General features: G+C 41.1%; 1 protein-coding gene across 6 annotated transcripts in view; it reads right to left on the reverse strand.

The window, feature by feature from the left end:
- Positions 1-8,832: 8,832 nt before the first annotated feature.
- Positions 8,833-19,740, reverse strand: part of LOC126297461 (MYG1 exonuclease) — a 29,397-nt gene continuing 18,489 nt past the window's right edge. For 2 of the 6 annotated variants that reach the window (XM_049988329.1, XM_049988334.1), the window contains one exon: positions 8,833-11,230. In XM_049988329.1, coding sequence (XP_049844286.1) covers positions 10,203-11,230 — 1,028 coding nt within the window. In that variant the 3' untranslated portion in view covers positions 8,833-10,202. Of the gene's footprint in view, positions 11,231-15,951; positions 16,157-19,740 lie in introns of those variants that run through there. The other 4 variants (XM_049988332.1, XM_049988333.1, XM_049988330.1 and 1 more) reach the window with 3 other exon arrangements.

The raw sequence follows: 19,740 nt of genomic DNA on the forward strand, positions 1-19,740 counted from the left end.
TTTCTTTAGTAATTTATTCTCCTTATTTGAATAAGAAAGTTCAGATACAACACTCATTTATGGGACTGAACTCTGGTTAAATTTTGTATACACCAAAAGTGTGTTTTAATCCTGATTTAGATTCTCGTCTAAAAGCTTTCAGCCAGGGATGGCTGAGAACAAGTGCTGATTTCTGTTGCCCAAGTGCACCCTTTCCTCATCTACCATGCCATGCTGTGAGTGGAACAAGGCGAAAGAGGAGAAAAAACAAGGGGGGGGGGGGAGACTGCATGGCATTGTAGTTGCACAAGATGAGTGCAATATACAGAATTCCTGGACATTTGTAAAGTAAAAGGATTTGTCTTGAGCAGGAATTACATTCCATATACATTATAGTCTGATTTAAAGTAGTTGTCACGTCAAGCACTCGCTGGAGGCAGCCACCTCAGCGCATCGCTACCCCCGGCGATAGAAAATCGTTTTAAAGCCTGTATCTTCTACAAAAAGTAAGTAAAAAATTTCAAACCCACGTATGATGAATATCTCTACAATGTCTCTCAATCTGTCAAATATCTGTTCTTAATTTTAATTAGGACAAGAGTCACGTTAATTTGTTTGAAACCATTTAAATTATCGATTTCGCAAACAGCTTCTATCTTATCACGTCATTACCACAAGTCTAACATAACAGTTGCGACACTTCGCCTCGATTTTGTTGCCTTCAGCGCCCCAAGCGGCCGGTAGGTTGAACTGTGAGTTCGGCGTGATCGTGAAAGCGAATAGTGATTGTTTATTTTGATTTATAAAATGGTTTTTACCATCGGGAGCTTTGTAGCGCAATAAATTGCAGCAGCAACAGGAAGAAGACCCCACAGCCGTTTAGGTTTCCTAAGGATGCTGAGAGATAAATACCTTCATGTTACTAAACTGTATCGTCAGGATTCACTTGCAAACTAACTGTATGTGTATAAATGATGACTGTTTCGTTTTAGGAGCAGAAAATGGCTAGTTAATAGCAGACGATAAGACCTTATGAAGAAATACCCAGTTTACCTGTATAACAATATTAGGTTTTGCTCGCTACATTTCGAACAAAACCAGTTCATGAACGCAGACAATAACAGACTCGTGTGGAATGCAGTACCCACACAGTTTGACATTCCAAATAAGCCACCTCAGCTGACGATGAAGAGGAAACTGCCACAAAGATTCGACAGTCAATCTAAAGCTGTAAAACAGTCCTATGCCACAGAAGCAGCCAGTTCAACTCTCCATGCATCAGTGCCAGGTTTGTGTGAATCATCAACACAGACCTGCTTTGACGATGAAGTGGTTAGGGTAAGTGCAGCTGTTCGTGTCTTACAAAAGCGTGTGAAGTGTCAGAATGTGCAGATCGCTAGACTTCGAGCGAAACTGTTATGGGACAAGGAAAATGCCTACAGACATTGTTCGAAAATTATTCAAATATTTGGTTTTTCATGAAATGTAATGTAATCAGCTCATTATAATGTTTTCAGTATATTTCTCCCACTATTTGTCAGTTGTTTGTCCCACTTAGAATAATATAAAGATGAAGGTCGTACTTGTGGCGACAGGCAACAATGACAAACACAGTAGGCCCACAGAACGATAAACGAGCTGTCGATCGCTTTTGCATGTAGAGGTACATGTCTGTTTTTCGTACATGTAAATCTGTGTGCTTATATTCTTTTGATATCAACGTGGTAAGCTGCAATTCTGTCCAATGTCACAAGTGTTTCTTCACGAATGTGTTGTAGCTTGCCACTCTATTCATGGTTTTTGTCCATACTAGCGCTTATTTTAGAATCATTTTTAGAAACATATATGCCTTCTGATACTACGCAACTCTTGGAGGCAAGAAAATAACTCTAATAATTCGGAAATTACGTAGGAAATAGATGCAAACAAACATTATGCTTACGACACGTCTGACGTTCACCTTACCTGCCGCTTGGAGCGCTAGTGTCTCTCCATCTGTCAAACGGCAACAACTTTCACAGCAGTGAGTGTCGTGACTTATGTTAGACTGTGTCATTACTGAAAAACTATTGGGGTCACAGCAAAATATTTTTTCCATTCATTAACAAAATAATGCACTCGGCCAAGAATCCTTAAAGTTTTTGTAGTGCATCACATTTCTTGTATATAAATTTCTGAATACAGCATTTTTAAGCAACCCTATCAGTACTGAACTCTAAACAAGTATGAAGTTTAAAATCTCTATCTTCTATAAATATTATGCAAATACTTTGAAATTTACATACAGTATCGGTCTCAGTGGTATCTATAAGCAAATCAAATATCTTTTCTTAATTTTAATTAGGGCCATTGTTACATTAACTATTGAAGTGTGAGAAATTTTCGCATCCGGAAAAGTTTACTTCTTTAGATTGCATATCTCGAAAACTATTATACACATTTAATAACATAGAATTAAAATTCAGTCTAACTTACCGTAAGGAGATGACGAGAGCTGGCCAAACAGTATTTCTTAGTCTCACAACAAGAATAAGTATTAATCGAAATAAATTCACACACTATTTAATGGCAGTAAGTACACTACACACTAATCAGACAATGAGAAAAAACTGCTTAATTCAGAGTCAGTGGAACTATCAGTCTCCCTGCTCGTATTGACAGACATAATCAAGTCTTCGACATTTTGTTGTAAGATACCTTCATTGTTCCATGCGTCCTGTATCACTCCTTTCACGTGATGTACTACCTTCTGCCAGTCTTCCGATGTCACAATTTCAACTGCCTCTTTCAAAAGGCGTTCCACTTCGGTTAATGTAAACTTATTTTCTGCAGCAATATGCCGCTTAACCTGAGCCCAAATCAGCTCTATTGCATTGAAATGGCAATGGTAAGGGGGCAATCTGAGCACTTTATGCCCGCATTTTTTTGCTACTTCATCCACTATGTAAATTGGGTTCTTTGGCTTATGTTGCGATACAAGTTCTAATAATTCTGCCCTTGTAAAATTACTGTCGAACTACACCTTATGTTTCTGTAACCAGCTAACAATGTCGTTTTTCCTCGTTGCCTTTGTGGGTGCTTTGTCTTGTATTACTGAATGATAAGGAGCATTATCCATAACAATGACAGAGCTTTTTGTTAAGTTCTGGAGCACACAATCTTCAAACCATTTCACAAAAGTATTGTGGTTCATCTCTTCGTGGTAGTCGGAGGTCTCATTTGAACTGAATAGCAGCAGACAGTTTGGAATGAAACATTTTGAATTTCTGGCATGTGCTACAATTATCCTTTTTACTCTGCCGATCGGAGCTGCCGTACTTCCGCTGATGGTACCGTCTGTCCAGCCTTTTTTTAAACTGTGTCCTGCATTCACCCACGTTTCATCAAGCCAAACGATATCATCAAAATTTGTCCCCACTAATTCTCTAAGAAAGCGGCATCACCAGGCTGCAATATCTTGGCGTTCCATTAGTAACTTTCTGCCTGAGATGGATTTATAGTGGAATCCTAACATTTTCACGACTCTTAACAAAGGTGATTTACTACACTGAAACAGGTCAGCCACTGTGAGGGTAGCATGTAATTTTTTGTGTTGGATACTCCTTCCTCGAATAAAATGCGTATATTTGATGACGAATGCTGCCATCTTCCTGAAAAGAGTCAAGTTTTGTGACCCTCTTCTCCAGTCGCCTCTTTTTCCCAGGTGTCACCAATTTAGATGAGTCACTTGAGCCTTCTTTCATGAATTTCTCCTTGCAGATTCTTATTACTGATCGATCGCTAACTTGCAGAGCAGCTACAGTTCGCTCCACCACCTTATCCAAAGGAACAAGAGGCCTCCTGCATCCCCCTCTCTCAAAATACTCCCTTAAGGAACACACGTATTCACATGCCATGTCCGCCACTTTTTGTAGGTTTCCGAGGAGTGTGCAGCCTCGGCCTCCCTCTCTTGCGACTGCTTTCATCAGACATCGTAAACACGCGAAGCTACAAGTCAGTAAAATCTCTTACCCGCGCGTCTACAACGGCTCGCTGAGGACTGGCTGGCACAATGCCTTAGTCAGCTGAGCAGAGCGAAGTGGCAACGCAGTGGCAGCTGACAGCGCCGGCTGCCATTGGTTTATTGGTGGCGGGAGCCCAGCAGCACGTTGCCTGTCAAGTGACAACTACTTTAAATCAGACTATAGTTCCAGCCACACATGCACAATGGTGCTCTCAACTCAAACGGCAAATGGGCTCAAAAACTGGTGTAAGATCCTCAATGTTTACAAATTTTTCTTGTATTTGTATCAACATCACAATGAATTCTTCAAAATTCACATTTTCTTTACTGCAGTTGATCTTTGGAAAGAAGGTGTTTTTCAGAATTGAATGAAGTGTTTAGTTCATTACTGTTTCCAGGCAGAAATGCATCAACTTTGTCACTCTTCAAAGTTGTTTATAAGCCCAAGATGCTTAGAAGGGCTGGAATTAGAGACAGATAACCTGTATTATTGGTGTTACAGATGAAGTTCAAATATTCGATGAGATTTCGGGATTGCAGCCGGATCACGTTGACTTCTTGCCACGATATTTCGGCTGGCAATCGTCCAGCCATCTTCAGGTGAGTGTGCGTCACTGGAGACTGCAAGTTCCGGAAGTCAGCTTTATAGCAAAAAATTGGCGCGAAAACGCATGCGCATTGGCCACCGTCACAGGAGCGTCCTCTGTCGAAGTCCGCGCCCTCTGGAGCTACTGTTCTATCTTTGGAGTGCAGGCACATGCGTAAAGGTGAAAACTACATGTCCGCCCTCTGTCGGAATGCGCGCCCGCGTCGCTAAAAACAGACGTCAGATGTCGCTAGACGTGTCATTTAGAATAAACCGTCTTCTCTCAGAGGAAATTAGAGAGATCACCGGGTCCCAAGCCTTGTCCAGTTGAAAACCGCCGTCACGATTTATAAGATTTTGCGCTAGGCGTATCTCCACAGATTCTTTAATAACGGAATCCCAAAAAGTTTTTGCTGGGGCCAAGATTTTCGTGGCCGAAAATTCCATAGCGTGTCCTGTGGTAATACAATGCTCAGCTACGGCCGACTTACTGGACTGCAAAAGGCGAGTGTGGCGTTCGTGTTCAACGCACCTTTCATGTACTGTGCGCGTCGTCTGACCGATGTAAGCTTTGCCACACTGGCAAGGAATTTTATAGATTCCGGCCTTCCGCAGACCCAGATCGTCCTTTACCGAACCGAGAAGGGCACTAATCTTCGCCGGTGGCCGGAAGATTACTTTTACTTGATGTTTCCTTAGGATCCTGCCTATTTTAGATGAAAGGTTGCCGGCGTATGGAAGGAACGCCCTGGACCTGAAAAGCTCCTTATCTTCTTGATGTGAGTGGTCACGTTTCTTCCTTCTTAGCGCTGCTCTAATCTGATGTGGAGAGTAACCATTACCTCTGAACACCGACTCTAAATGTTCCAGCTCCTTTGTAAGGCTGTCTCCATCAGAAACAACATGAGCCCGGTGCACCAACGTTCTAAGGACACCAGTAGTTTGTGAAGGATGATGACAACTCGACGCTTGCAGGTAGAGGTCCGTATGTGTGGGCTTACGGTAGACAGAATGCCCTAATGACCCGTCCACTCTCTTGGTAACCAAGACGTCCAAAAACGGCAAGCAACCATCCTTCTCTATTTCCATCGTGAACTGGATGTTATTGTGGATTGCATTCAGATGCTGCAAGAACCGTGACAGTTCTTCTTCACCATGGGGCCCCATGGTGAAGAAGAACTGTCACGGTTCTTGCAGCATCTGAATGCAATCCACAATAACATCCAGTTCACGATGGAAATAGAGAAGGATGGTTGCTTGCCGTTTTTGGACGTCTTGGTTACCAAGAGAGTGGACGGGTCATTAGGGCATTCTGTCTACCGTAAGCCCACACATACGGACCTCTACCTGCAAGCGTCGAGTTGTCATCATCCTTCACAAACTACTGGTGTCCTTAGAACGTTGGTGCACCGGGCTCATGTTGTTTCTGATGGAGACAGCCTTACAAAGGAGCTGGAACATTTAGAGTCGGTGTTCAGAGGTAATGGTTACTCTCCACATCAGATTAGAGCAGCGCTAAGAAGGAAGAAACGTGACCACTCACATCAAGAAGATAAGGAGCTTTTCAGGTCCAGGGCGTTCCTTCCATACGCCGGCAACCTTTCATCTAAAATAGGCAGGATCCTAAGGAAACATCAAGTAAAAGTAATCTTCCGGCCACCGGCGAAGATTAGTGCCCTTCTCGGTTCGGTAAAGGACGATCTGGGTCTGCGGAAGGCCGGAATCTATAAAATTCCTTGCCAGTGTGGCAAAGCTTACATCGGTCAGACGACGCGCACAGTACATGAAAGGTGCGTTGAACACGAACGCCACACTCGCCTTTTGCAGTCCAGTAAGTCGGCCGTAGCTGAGCATTGTATTACCACAGGACACGCTATGGAATTTTCGGCCACGAAAATCTTGGCCCCAGCGAAAACTTTTTGGGATTCCGTTATTAAAGAATCTGTGGAGATACGCCTAGCGCAAAATCTTATAAATCGTGACGGCGGTTTTCAACTGGACAAGGCTTGGGACCCGGTGATCTCTCTAATTTCCTCTGAGAGAAGACGGTTTATTCTAAATGACACGTCTAGCGACATCTGACGTCTGTTTTTAGCGACGCGGGCGCGCATTCCGACAGAGGGCGGACATGTAGTTTTCACCTTTACGCATGTGCCTGCACTCCAAAGATAGAACAGTAGCTCCAGAGGGCGCGGACTTCGACAGAGGACGCTCCTGTGACGGTGGCCAATGCGCATGCGTTTTCGCGCCAATTTTTTGCTATAAAGCTGACTCCCGGAACTTGCAGTCTCCAGTGACGCACACTCACCTGAAGATGGCTGGACGATTGCCAGCCGAAATATCGTGGCAAGAAGTCAACGTGATCCGGCTGCAATCCCGAAATCTCATCGAATACTCAGTACGCCGGGAAAACTTCAAGAATCACGAAGTTCAAATAGTTTATGTTTGCATGTATCCAACTATAAATGACGCACAGCTTCAGCTTTACTTTCAGTTACATTTTTTCTTTTTAAATGCATCCCCATAAGATCAGAAATAAGTCAGTTCTCAACTTGAAATGTGAGGTTTGTAAACCATTTCGGACAATCTAATTTTTGTTTGTCCTTTCCTTTTTTCCCCTCATAAATTCTACAACAGCGGGTCTTAATTCAAAAAATTGTTTCAGGCATGCTTCTCGACTTAACCAATGTAAGTCACAGTAAAATATAACATCTCCCTCCTCTTCACTCATTTCCATCAAAAGCTGTTGCAGCTGATGGTACAATAATGTGTAAGGCTTCAAAAAATTTACTATTTGTACCTTAATTTAATCACGTGCTCCATGCCTGCAAAGTTAGTACACAGTGCTTCTTAAGGTACAGAACAATGAATCCCATAGAAATGGGGCGATCAATTTAAGTTTTTCCTTTTTCATAGTCAATTTTTTAAACTCTTGCTGTGCGATATTGTAATTTCATTCCACAGCAAATCTGTGGTATCTATTGATTATGCTACTGCAAAATAGATATTGTGAATTCTCACCCTTCTCTTCTCTCATTCATTTTTAAAGGCTTGTGATGACTGCCTCCTTTGTACAAAAAGCCACTTAAACTCTGAAAGGATAAATATTGCTGAAGCCACAATTCAGCCAAAGTGAAGGCAGTGCTGCCAACCAAAAAATGTTGCACAAAATGCTGAGAGAAATTGCATCGCAGTGTACTACTAAATGAATATAAAGCTGCATCAAGCAGTTCTGAGAAGGATTGACCAAAGCCAAGATGTACCAAGACAGGCAAGCCTCTGACTGCATGCACGCACTTTTGCACACTGGCTGACCCTGCTTTAAGCAATACATTTTCTTGTCTTGTAAAATTTTCCCCCTCACGATTGCGTCTCCTCTATGCTATAATACCATGACCTCACAATTAAATAAGTCCAGGAAAAATATCTGTTTTGTGATTTACTTTTCACAATTCAAATTAATAAGTTTCTGTTTGACAGCAGGAATCTAATACTGTGCACTAAGTCCAGTTTTATCTTTACTCACACCTCCTTACCAACTGACTGAAAATAATAGTGAATTGGAGCCCAGTGTGATACTCTCACATTGTTGGAAAGCTATCTATACCACGTAGCAGATTCACGAAGTAGTGGCAATGAAGGGGGCAAGTGTGCCTGGCAGATTTGACATGTTGAAGTGGCCATCGCAGCAGCAATTGAGAGCAGAGGGTACAGCCACCTGCAGATTGTTTCTCACAGAGGAGCAAAAGCCAGGCTTTAAAATACTCTTATCAAGTCTTGAGATCTGCACCAAATAATGATAATATGAAAATATTAGTGGTAAACTGATGAAAATTTTCAAAAAGTGAGAATTCAAAGCTCTTGTAAGCTGTAGAGCAAAAATAATGCGCAGCACCATCAATTGGATAAAACCATAAAATGAAATCTTCCCAGTAAATCTAAAGGCCCAGTCAAACGGGGTGCGGACAGTGGCTGCAGCTGGGCATGGACTACCTTATGTTGCACACAACAGCATCATCCCCATCAAATACAAGGTGCATACTTGTACCTGACCTCTCTTGCCTGTAGCAGGCAGCTGGCACGTTGTGATTTTCTACAGAGACAGTAGCAGGTAAGGGTGCCAAACATAGGAAGAAACTCAAAAATTAATTGATCTTTTACATGCAAACATTTTTCTACAATACATCTACACCAAATACAAAAATGTATTGGGGGGGGGGGGGGGGGAAGCAGCAACTTGGAAGAAAATAAGTAAAAGTCTGAATCAAAGCAGTAATAATTTATTCTGTATATTTAGAAATAAGTGTATACTTGCATAAATACAAATTTCAGATTGAGATTATTCCTATGCTGAGTAGGCTTGTACATAATAATAATACATTATTATTCTGGCAAATATTTAATGAAATTCTCAGATGTCTATTTTCACTTTGTATATTTTGATAAGACAATTAATTATGCACAACTGTAGCTAGATAAGATTTTCAACTCAATGAACCTATGTAACAGTTCCCATGGTTCATGAGATATATGAAATAACCGAGGAAACAGTCTTCCTTGCAAAGAAAGTGAAAGTCATCATAGTCTTCTTGTTTACTATATCATGCCACTACTTGCTTGACTTTCATGTACTTATATTTACTGCAAAACACCTAACTTACTTACAATGAGCACCATTCAACAAATAGATCGCTGCACCCTGTCCGGTCTCCGTTAAGTAACAGCTGACCATAGGAGGCAACAGTGTATTCTGCCTTCATGGCCATACCGCCATCTGAGTCTCAGATGTTTTTAGAAAAGATGGGCTCCATGTGATGGAGACTGTGCAGTTGTAGCAGTAGACAATAATCTTAAACCAACTAAAGTAGAAATGTAGTCAGCATCTGAAATGGTTTTGGCAGAAATAATGATCCTAAATGCGATGAAAGTTCTAGTGATGCCACTGTAAAATTTTTTATAGATTGGTATTTACTTATTGGTCTACTGTGCAGTCCCACTTTTAAGTCTTTCATTCATTTTAACAGTTACTACCATTGTGGATTTTTTTCATTTTATTACATGTGTAGGTACATGAACAACAGTCATCAACTATTAAAATTGTTATAAAAAGATACTTCGATTCTGGCCATTATTACCTTGTAAAAATTGTATGTTACAGAAGCAGTCACACTGTAAATGAATAATCTTATGTATTTTACCATGAACCCCCATTCACTAAAGCTACAGCTGCTTTAGTTCAAATTTAGAAAATTCCCGATTCCCTTTAATTTGATGTACAAATAATACTTACCTAAATATTTCAATTTTTAAAACTGGTACTTGATCCATTTGTCATTAAATTTCAAAACTATTTCACCATTCACTGAAGCAAGACTAATAACCCCCCAACACACACAACACACACACACACACACACACACACACACACACACACACACACACACACACACACACACACACACGAGCTGGTCAGGTTGTTTATGCCCACCCATGTAGCATCCACTGGAAAAAAAATCTTTACAACACAAAATTGATGAATGTCATATGTTGTCATACATACAAAGGTAATGACTGGGTTGGTACATAGTACTTTAATGTTATCACTGCACAGACATTTTAAACATTGTGAAAACGCTAAGCTGTTAGTGACTTAGCAGCCATTTCAAGAACACCAGTGTATGTTTTATTTCCTCCAATAAAACCTGTTGCATGAACAAAAATACAACCTGCAATCCCAGCTTTTACACTCAATTCTTCATCTCTCAAACCACACCAAGCTTCACATAAGAACTTGCGACACACGAAGCTTTGTGGTGCAATGGGTACACACTGGACTCTCCATTTCCCTACTTGATCTTGAAACAGCACATATTTTATTGTTGGCTCAATGTGTAACTTTTCTTCCAGCTCAAAGAGATGATCCTTCCAAGGGCAACCACCATTTGACAGTAACATTATCTCACCAGAAGGATGTGTCTCATAACGGTTATTTACTGCCTTACGAACAATATCATGAGCAGGCCACCAAACGTGGGCCCAATATTTTATGTGGTCTTCAAATTCTTTTCCAACAAGACAATAGGCTTCGTTAAATCTATCTATGTCACTGTCACTTACACCATTCCAAAATGGATTTAACCTTGCAACACGAGCTGATAAGTTGGTGCAAATTCTGTAACTTGGTTCGCCGTTGAACATAGGTACTCCATTATCAATGCCATCTATTTCTTGAATGAAGAATTCATATACCTTGTCGTATACAGCAGATATTAGTTTGTCATCAGTTGAGTCTAGGATTATCTTCAATACTCTATGGCCAAAATGGAAATACACAAGACCAGCACTGCTAAGTTTAGTTTTCCACTTATACTTTTCAGACAGCGAACTCATACTCTCATCAAAATTTCTCTGATGATGGTCATAGTAATGTTTTGATGGGTCATAAACACCACCAACATCAACAACAACATCACATTCTTTTATAATAGCTTCCTCTCTAGTTCTGACAATTTTTGCATCATTATATTCCGGCAATCTCTTCAACATATAGCAAGCAAGAGCTTCGTCGCAGTGGAAAATTCCATCATGAGTGCAAATTCTTGGTCTAGACACAGAACACATTTTCCCAGATGTATTAGAAACAGAAAGTGTACCAGCTCTACCTGAAACAAAAGAAAGGATGAGAATAATAAAATTGCCCCACATTCATGGGCACCTGAATACATTAATAGCAATATGTACATAGTTCTGAGTCCAGAATTGTCATTACACTAAAGTAAACTCAAAAACTATTAATTTTTCTGAAATTCTTAAGGTGCTGTGGTATCCAGCATATTCTATGAATATCAGAAGTGAATAAGCACTAACTTTTGAATTTATTTAATTGACATTTAATAATCTGGAACACTATTCTGGTGCCAAACTCTCAAAAAAACTTCTTAATTTCTACTTTTCTGGGTCCGTTGTGTCTACTTATGTATGAGGTTTGGAAAATTTTGTCATGTATTGCAACAATTTTACTGTGAAAATTACAAATTTTATGGCATTTAAGCAACAAATTATGATTGGCATATATCATACTTAAACAGAAAGAAATTCTGGTGGCTCTATCTCTTCAAATAAAAGATTATCTACGAGTTGAAAACCAAACAGTGTTCAAGACTGAGTCTATTCCTGTTTTAATAAAACAAAAATGACATTTCATTTTGTATGAATAAAGTACAAATAATTATCATGTGATTAAGTCTATCGAAGGCACACCAAGAAAAGTAATAACCAAGGAAATTGTCACGAAAACAAATTTCTGGTGATGTGCAATCATCACCAATTATACTATGATTACTTGGGCATCTGCAAAGATGAACTTCATCTTAGGTAAGTAATACTATTGTGTTTCACAGCCAAGCTGTTTTTCAATTAGAAATGACATGGTCTGTATGAAAGTTTAATAAAAAAAGGAAATAAAGGACACCACTGTCTGATACCTTGATATCTACATCTACATCTACTTCTATACTCCGCAAGCCACGCAATGGTGTGTGGTGGAGGGCACTTTACGTGCCACTGTCATTACCTCACTTTTCTGTTCCAGTCGCGTACGGTTCGCAGGAAGAACGACTGTCTGAAAGCCTCCGTGCATGCTCGAATCTCTCTAATTTTACATTTGTGATCTCCTCGGGAGGTATAAGCGGGAGGGAGCAATATATTCGATACCTCATCCAGAAATGCACCCACTCGAAACCTGGCGAGCAAGCTACACCGCGATGCAGAGTGTCTCTCTTGCAGAGTCTGCCACTTGAGTTTGCTAAACATCTCCGTAACACTATTACGGTTATCAAATAACCCTGTGACGAAACGCGCCGCTCTTCTTTGGATCTTCTCTATCTCCTCCGTCAACCCGATCTGGTGCGGATCCCACACTTATGAGCAATACTCAAGTATAGGTTGAACGAGTGTTTTGTAAACCACCTCCTTCATTGATGGACTACGTTTTCTAAGGACTCTCCCAATGAATCTCAACCCGGTACCCGCCTTACCAACAATTAATTTTATATGATCATTCCACTTCAAATCGTTTTGCACTCATACTCCCAGATATTTTACAGAAGTAACTGCTACCAGTGTTTGTTCTGCTATCATGTAATCATACAATAAAGGATCCTTTCTATGTATTCACAATACATTACATTGTCTATGTTAAGGGTCAGTTGCCACTCCCTGCACCAAGTGCCTATCCACTGCAGATCTTCCTGCATTTCGCTACAATTTTCTAATGCTGCAACTTCTCTGTATACTACAGCATCATCCGCGAAAAGCCGCATGGAATTTCCGACACTATCTACTAGGTCATTTATATATATTGTGAAAAGCAATGGTCCCATAACACTCCCCTGTGGCATGCCAGAGGTTACTTTAACGTCTGTAGATGTCTCTCCATTGATAACAACATGCTGTGTTCTGTTTGCTAAAAACTCTTCAATCCAGCCACACAGCTGGTCTGATATTCCGTAGGCTCTTACTTTGTTTATCAGGCGACAGTGCGGAACTGTATCACACGCCTTTCGGAAGTCAAGGAAAATAGCATCTACCTGGGAGCCTGTATCTATTATTTTCTGGGTCTCATGAACAAATAAAGCGAGTTGGGTCTCACACAATCGCTGTTTCTGGAATCCATGTTGATTCCTACAGAGTAGATTCTGGGTTTCCAAAAACGACATGATACTCTAGCAAAAAACATGTTCTAAAATCTGCTAGACGACCCTTCTTGCAGACTGGTACTACCTGTGCTCTTTTCCAATCATTTGGAACCTTCCGTTCCTCTAGAGACTTGCGGTACACGGCTGTTAGAAGGGGGGCAAGTTCTTTCTCGTACTCTGTGTAGAATCGAATTGGTATCCTGTCAGGTCCAGTGGACTTTCCTCTGTTGAGTGATTCCAGTTGCTTTTCTATTCCTTGGACACTTATTTCAATGTCAGCCATTTTTTCGTTTGTGTGAGGATTTAGAGAAGGAACTGAAGTGCGGTCTTCCTCTGTGAAACAGCTTTGAAAAAAGGTGTTTAGTATTTCAGCTTTACACGTGTCATCCTCTGTATCAATGCCATCATCATCCCGGAGTGCCTGGATAGGCTGTTTCGAGCCACTTACTGATTTAACGTAAGACCAGAACTTCCTAGGATTTTCTGTCAAGTCAGTACATAGAATTTTACTTTCTAATTCACTGAAAGCTTCACGCATAGACCTCCTTATGCTAACTTTGACACTGTTTAGCTTCTGTTTGTCTGAGAGGTCTTCCTCCATTTTTTTAATATTCCTATTAACTTCCATATTCAGGGATGCTGCAATGGCCTTACGATCACTGATTCCCTGTTCTGCACATTCAGAGTCAAAAAGTTCGGGTCTGTTTGTTATCAGTAGGTCCAAGATGTTATCTCTATAAGTCTGTCCTATGTTTAATTGCTCGAGGTAATTTTCGGATAGTGCACTCAGTATAATGTCACTCGATGCTCTGCCCCTACCACCCGCCCTAAACATCTGAGTGTCCCACTCTATATCTGGTAAATAGAAATCTCCACCTAAGACTATAACATGCTGAGAAAATTTATGTGGAATGTATTTCAAATTTTCTCTCAGTTGTCCTGCCACTAATGCTGCTGAGTCGGGAGGTCAGTAAAAGGAGCCAATTATTAACCTAGCTCAGTTGTTGAGTGTAGCCTCCACCCATAATAATTCACACGAACTATCCACTTCTACTTCACTACAGGATAAACTACTACTAACAGCGACAAACACGCCACCACTGGTTGCATGCAATCTATCCTTTCTAAACACCATCTGTGCCTTTGTAAAAATTTCGGCAGAATTTATCTCTGGCTTCAGCCAGCTTTCTGTACCTATAACAATTTCAGATTTGGTGCAATTATCTGCATCCACTTCAATGTTTGATTTGTGTTAAAGGCATTTATTAGACTGACCATAGTTTACATCTAACCATTCATACATTTTACCACAATCTATGAAGGCTACAAATTTAAGTCTTAATCCCTGTGTTCTATCAATCAATTTTGTCATACCAAATGTATAATCTGTACAGGGTCTTCCACTCAAAGCCACACTGGTTGACTGACAGTCTCGTAAGTGATAGAAGATTCAGTCTATTTCTTAATATTTTGACATAGATTTTGTATCCTGGGTTAAATAGGCTGATTTCTTGGTAATTCTTAATATTATTTCTATGTTATCTTTTAAATATTGGCATAACAAGGGCTTCAGCTCAGTCATCTGGTCCATCACTAGTCAGCCAACAAATATTAATGAAGTCCAGTAGCATTTTAACAAACAGATTAAAATAATAATTCACCAGTGCCACATAAACAGAATCTACACACACTACTTTCTTATTTTTAAACTCTTAAGACTTAAGACTGGTACTGTTCTGGGATCTGCACATTCTCCTTGACTCTTACATCTGTTTTTATACTCTCTCCCTGGAGTTATTTATCATATTCTCCATTTTTTTGTATTGTTTATTAAGGAATTAAAATATTAAAAGCCTTATTTTAGAGTCCATATAGATCAGCTTCAATTTCATTGATATACTTCCCAGCTTTGTTACCTCAGCTGTTTTTTAATTTCTCCTTGTACAACTGCACATCACATTTTATATTCTAAGCTCACCACAGTGTGCACGCACAGATGAATTGTTAAGCCTTTACAGATAGCACAGCAATCAAGTCATATACTCAACCATGTGTGAAGTGCCTCTACATGAGGATATGGCAATAGCAATCAGTGAGACATTCACATTTCAAGTGGACTTTGTCCATAAGCATGGGTAAATGTAAGGGAGTGACATAGTGACAAAAAACGGGCAGTCACGTTTGGCAGTGCCCACAGCCACACAGTGTGCATGAAGTTACTGCATTTGTTGGCATTTCACAGTAGATTGTTCAAAGTGTCTGCAAGTAGTGGAGTAACACACATGGCCATAAAATGTAATGTGGAAACTGTAGTCAGAACAAAATCCTGTCTGAGAAGGATAGAGACATGTTTCACAGCTTGCAAATCAAAATTACTTCCAAACGTAACAGGAATTGCTGCAGGCAGTGATTAAAGGTCCATTTTAACCTCTTAATGAGAGAAAGTTGTGCCGGCAGCTGCATGCAATGAACATTTGGAGTATCTCACTTCACAAGAGGCCACTGCTCACACAGGCACATAAAGACAGCAACAGCAAAGTTCATCAGGCTGAAAGAATATGTGACTGATTCTATAGACAAACATGGGCTATGTAGGAACAGTGGGTAAAACACCGACATCAGCATCCTCACAATTTGGCAGTACTGTGCGATTAAATCCTCAATGAGTGGCTTACCCTGGATATGACCTACCTGCACAACCTTGCAGACTCATTTCCTAATCGAATCCAAGTGGCTATCAAGTCCACAGGCTGGAATTGCATGGTATTAAATGAAGCTTGTAATGATTTCTCAAGGGATGACTTTTTATGTCCAGAGAGTTTACTTTATCTTCAAAATTTTCTTTATTTAAATATTTCACTTTAACTTTTTTCTTGCCTCTGATATACGCTGCCCGACTGAAAAAAGTCAAGCGCCAAGAAGATATAGTCAGATTTCAATGTAACATACTTACCTACCCCCCCCCCCTCACACACACACACACACACACACACACACACACACACACACACACACAGAGTAGGCTCATGGGTGAGGACGAGGGCTGTCCCCACATGCAAAGCAGTTTATAATGTATTAAATAAAGTCTGCCTCCCTTACCCATCAGTTTAGGGATGAGGCCAGACAGTTCACAAAATTTCACAACCAGTATAACACTGGTATCGGCATCTATGAGAATGGTGGGCAGATCTCCAGCAAGACTGAGGGCTGCTCTACTATCAGTATATACAAGGTGTGACAATATAGTAATGCGACTAATTTTCTTTGCAAGATGTGGCAACCCAGCAGGCTTGTCTAGACACAATATCTTTGACTTTGGTCTATAAGCTGCTTCAAGTCCCAGCAGCACATAGATGCAACTGCTCAGTCATGAGTTGTGCTGTAATAAGCTAACACTTGTGTGTGTCTCTCGTCGCGGAAATGGAACCGCATAATATTGCAAAATGCTATGCCATTTCTTTTTGCGTTAAATTGGGTGAAAACACGACAACAACTTACTGTAAGCTTCAGAAGGCTTTTGGAGAGGAGGTTATGTCAAGAGCTCAAGTTTTTTGTTGGCATAAAGTGTTTAGTGAAGGCAGAACGAATGTTGAAGATGAAGACCGCAGTGGACAACCATCAACCTCACGGACGGAAATCAACTTTTCCAGGGTGCGTGAACTCTTACGATCTGATCGAAGATTATCCGTGAAAATGATTGCTGAAGAGCTGAACATCAATCGAGAAATGGTTCATCTATTAGTAACTGAAGATCTTGGTATGAGAAAGACTTGTGCAAAAATTGTCGCCAAAATCTCACACCACAGCAGCGAGAAACACAGAAAAATGTGGTAGACGATCTATTAGAGCAAACTGAAATTAATCCAGAATTGTTGACCCGTGTTATCAATGGTGATGAAAGTAGTTCCTCTGCACAGACTCTGAACGGAGCTGATCCCAAAAGGCTCCAGTCGATACCCAAATGCCCTCATGATGGACAGCGTCTAACATCCTGTGGTAGGAAGGACAGGCTGATCTGTAGACCACATTGCCATAATCTAAGCCTGAGTGAACAAATACCCTATAAAACTGCAGGAGGCAGAACCTGTCAGCTCCCCATGTTTTTCCACTAAGGCATTTCAAAATATTCAATAACTGGAAGCCCTTTGTTCGTAGGTCTTTCAGGTGTGGGAGCCAAGTTAATTTTGAGTCAAATAATAAACCCTCTTGAAAACTTAAAATACTGTCGCCCCCATTGTGACTACTGGTTGGTTAAAACTCCGACGAGCACAGTTTCATTTGACACATGTAGTCTTCTCTGGTGAGAACCAAAAACCAGTTGCCCAGGACCAGGTTTCCAACCTCTTAATGGTCAGCTGTAGCTGCCTCGTCGTCGTCGTCGTAAGATCAGAGGAAGAGAAGAAGATTGCAAAGTCATCTACAAACAAAGAGCATTTTACAGGGCTCCTGACTGCAGAGAAAATGCCATTTATAGCAATGACATGTGACACTGAACACTGCCCTGGGGCACCCCCATTCTCCTAAACATAGCAATCTGACATGGCATCGCCAACACGATACCAAACACGTCTGTCCTCGAGAAAGGATTGGAACAGAAGCGGCAGATGGCCATGTAGTCCCCATTCATGAAGTTGGCAAAGGATGCTGCACCTCCAAGTAGTGACATATGCTTTTTCAAGGTCAAAAAAATGCACAAATCAAATGGTTTTGGTGTAAAAAGGACTGCTGTGTCACTGTTTCCAGTAGAAGTAGGTTGTCAAGGGTGGAATGGTAGTGCCTGAAACCACACTGGGAGTGGCTCAGGTGACTTCAGGATTCGAGCAGCCAGACAAGGTGATGGTTGACCATGCGTTCCAAGGGTTTTACCCATACAAATGGTAAGAGCAATACGCCAATAACTGTTAGGGGCGCTATGGTCCTCACATGGCTTCCAGAATGGAATTAATATTGCCTCCTCCCAAGTTGTGGGGTACTGTCCATCAAACCAGATTTGATTGAAACAATAGAGGAGCTGTCCTATCACATCAGGGCACAGATTATGAAGCATGGCATAATGGATCTCATCAGGTCCCAGAGCAATGTCTCTGGCTGCAGACGAAGCTGATTCCAGTTCCCACATAGAGAACAGAAGGTTGTAGATGTCCTCATTATGCAAGAAGAAATTGAGCTGCAGTCCTATGGAACACCTGAAAAGCAGATTTCCTGAATGACGTAGTAACATTGAAGTGTTCAGCTAAAACCTGAGCCATGTCTCCTGGCCTGTCTACCAAGACCCCATTATTTGACAAGACCATAAGGGGCATGTACTAGCCTTGTCTGAAATCCGTCTTATTGATTGCCAAACTTTTGCAGTGGAAGTGGTCCGACCAATGGAAGTCGTGAATTTCCTCCACGAAGCCTTCTGCCGTTCTTTTATCACTTGCATTGCATATGCTCTCACAGACTTGAAGGCATGAAGACTGACTGTAGTTGGACAGTGTTTGAAGTTCTGGAGACATGTTCGTCTGGCCCTGATTGCCAATCGACATTCATCATTCCACGAAGGTACTGGCCGTCATCTGAGGTGGTTACTAGACCTGGGGATGGACTCTGCAGCAGTCCGTTAGATCTCACAAGCGATATGGGCCATCGCCTCCTGTGCACAATCCTTTTGTTCAAAATTGGCTGTTGACTGTACTGTAACCAATTTTCCCTTTGTATCATCCATCTGTGGTCTCTTGTTGGCCACCATCCTAGTTGGTAGGTGGATCCACACTGGGAAGTGGTCACTGGAATGTAAATCTAGAGCTACTTCCCATTGAACCGAGTCTGTAATATGTGGGGAACAAAAACAAAGGTCAATGGCTCAAAAAGATCGTGTAGCTGTGGAAAAGTGAGTCATATGACCCGCATTCAGAAGGCAGATATTCTCAGAATGGACGAGTCACTCAATCATCCAAACCCTGGAGCAAGTGGTAGGCAAGCCCCACAGCACATTGTGTGCATTGAAATCCCCCCCACAAGGAGGAATGGGTGTGGGAGTGCCCGGAAGAGTTCTGCCAGTGTATCTGCATCCAAAGCATCATTACGGGGCAGGTACAAAGAACACACTGTGATATTAAAGGGTGTGAGAACTTTCACAGCAATTGCTTGCATGGTCATAGTAAGAGGGACAGGAAAGGAGAGTCATCAAGGAAAATAGCCACTCCCCAATGTGCTATAGAAGTGAATAAAGGATGTAAGATCATTGCCCTGAGAAGTATGGCTAAGAAAGCAAACAACATTAAGTTTACACATGAACCTTGTTTTAAAGTGACTGGCATGAGACAATCTTGTCAGTTTACAGTCTACAAGAAGGCCCAAAATCAAGACCTACAACTACCTCAGGGTGTTGGTTTCCAAGTAGAGCTCTGGCTCTAGACTGACCGGGCGAAACAAGAAAAATCCATGACCCGTGTTTTAGCACATAACAACTGAAAGCCAAGGTACATAGCTTA

Source organism: Schistocerca gregaria, chromosome X (genome assembly GCF_023897955.1).
Source record: "Schistocerca gregaria isolate iqSchGreg1 chromosome X, iqSchGreg1.2, whole genome shotgun sequence".
Taxonomy (NCBI): Eukaryota; Metazoa; Arthropoda; class Insecta; order Orthoptera; family Acrididae; genus Schistocerca; species Schistocerca gregaria.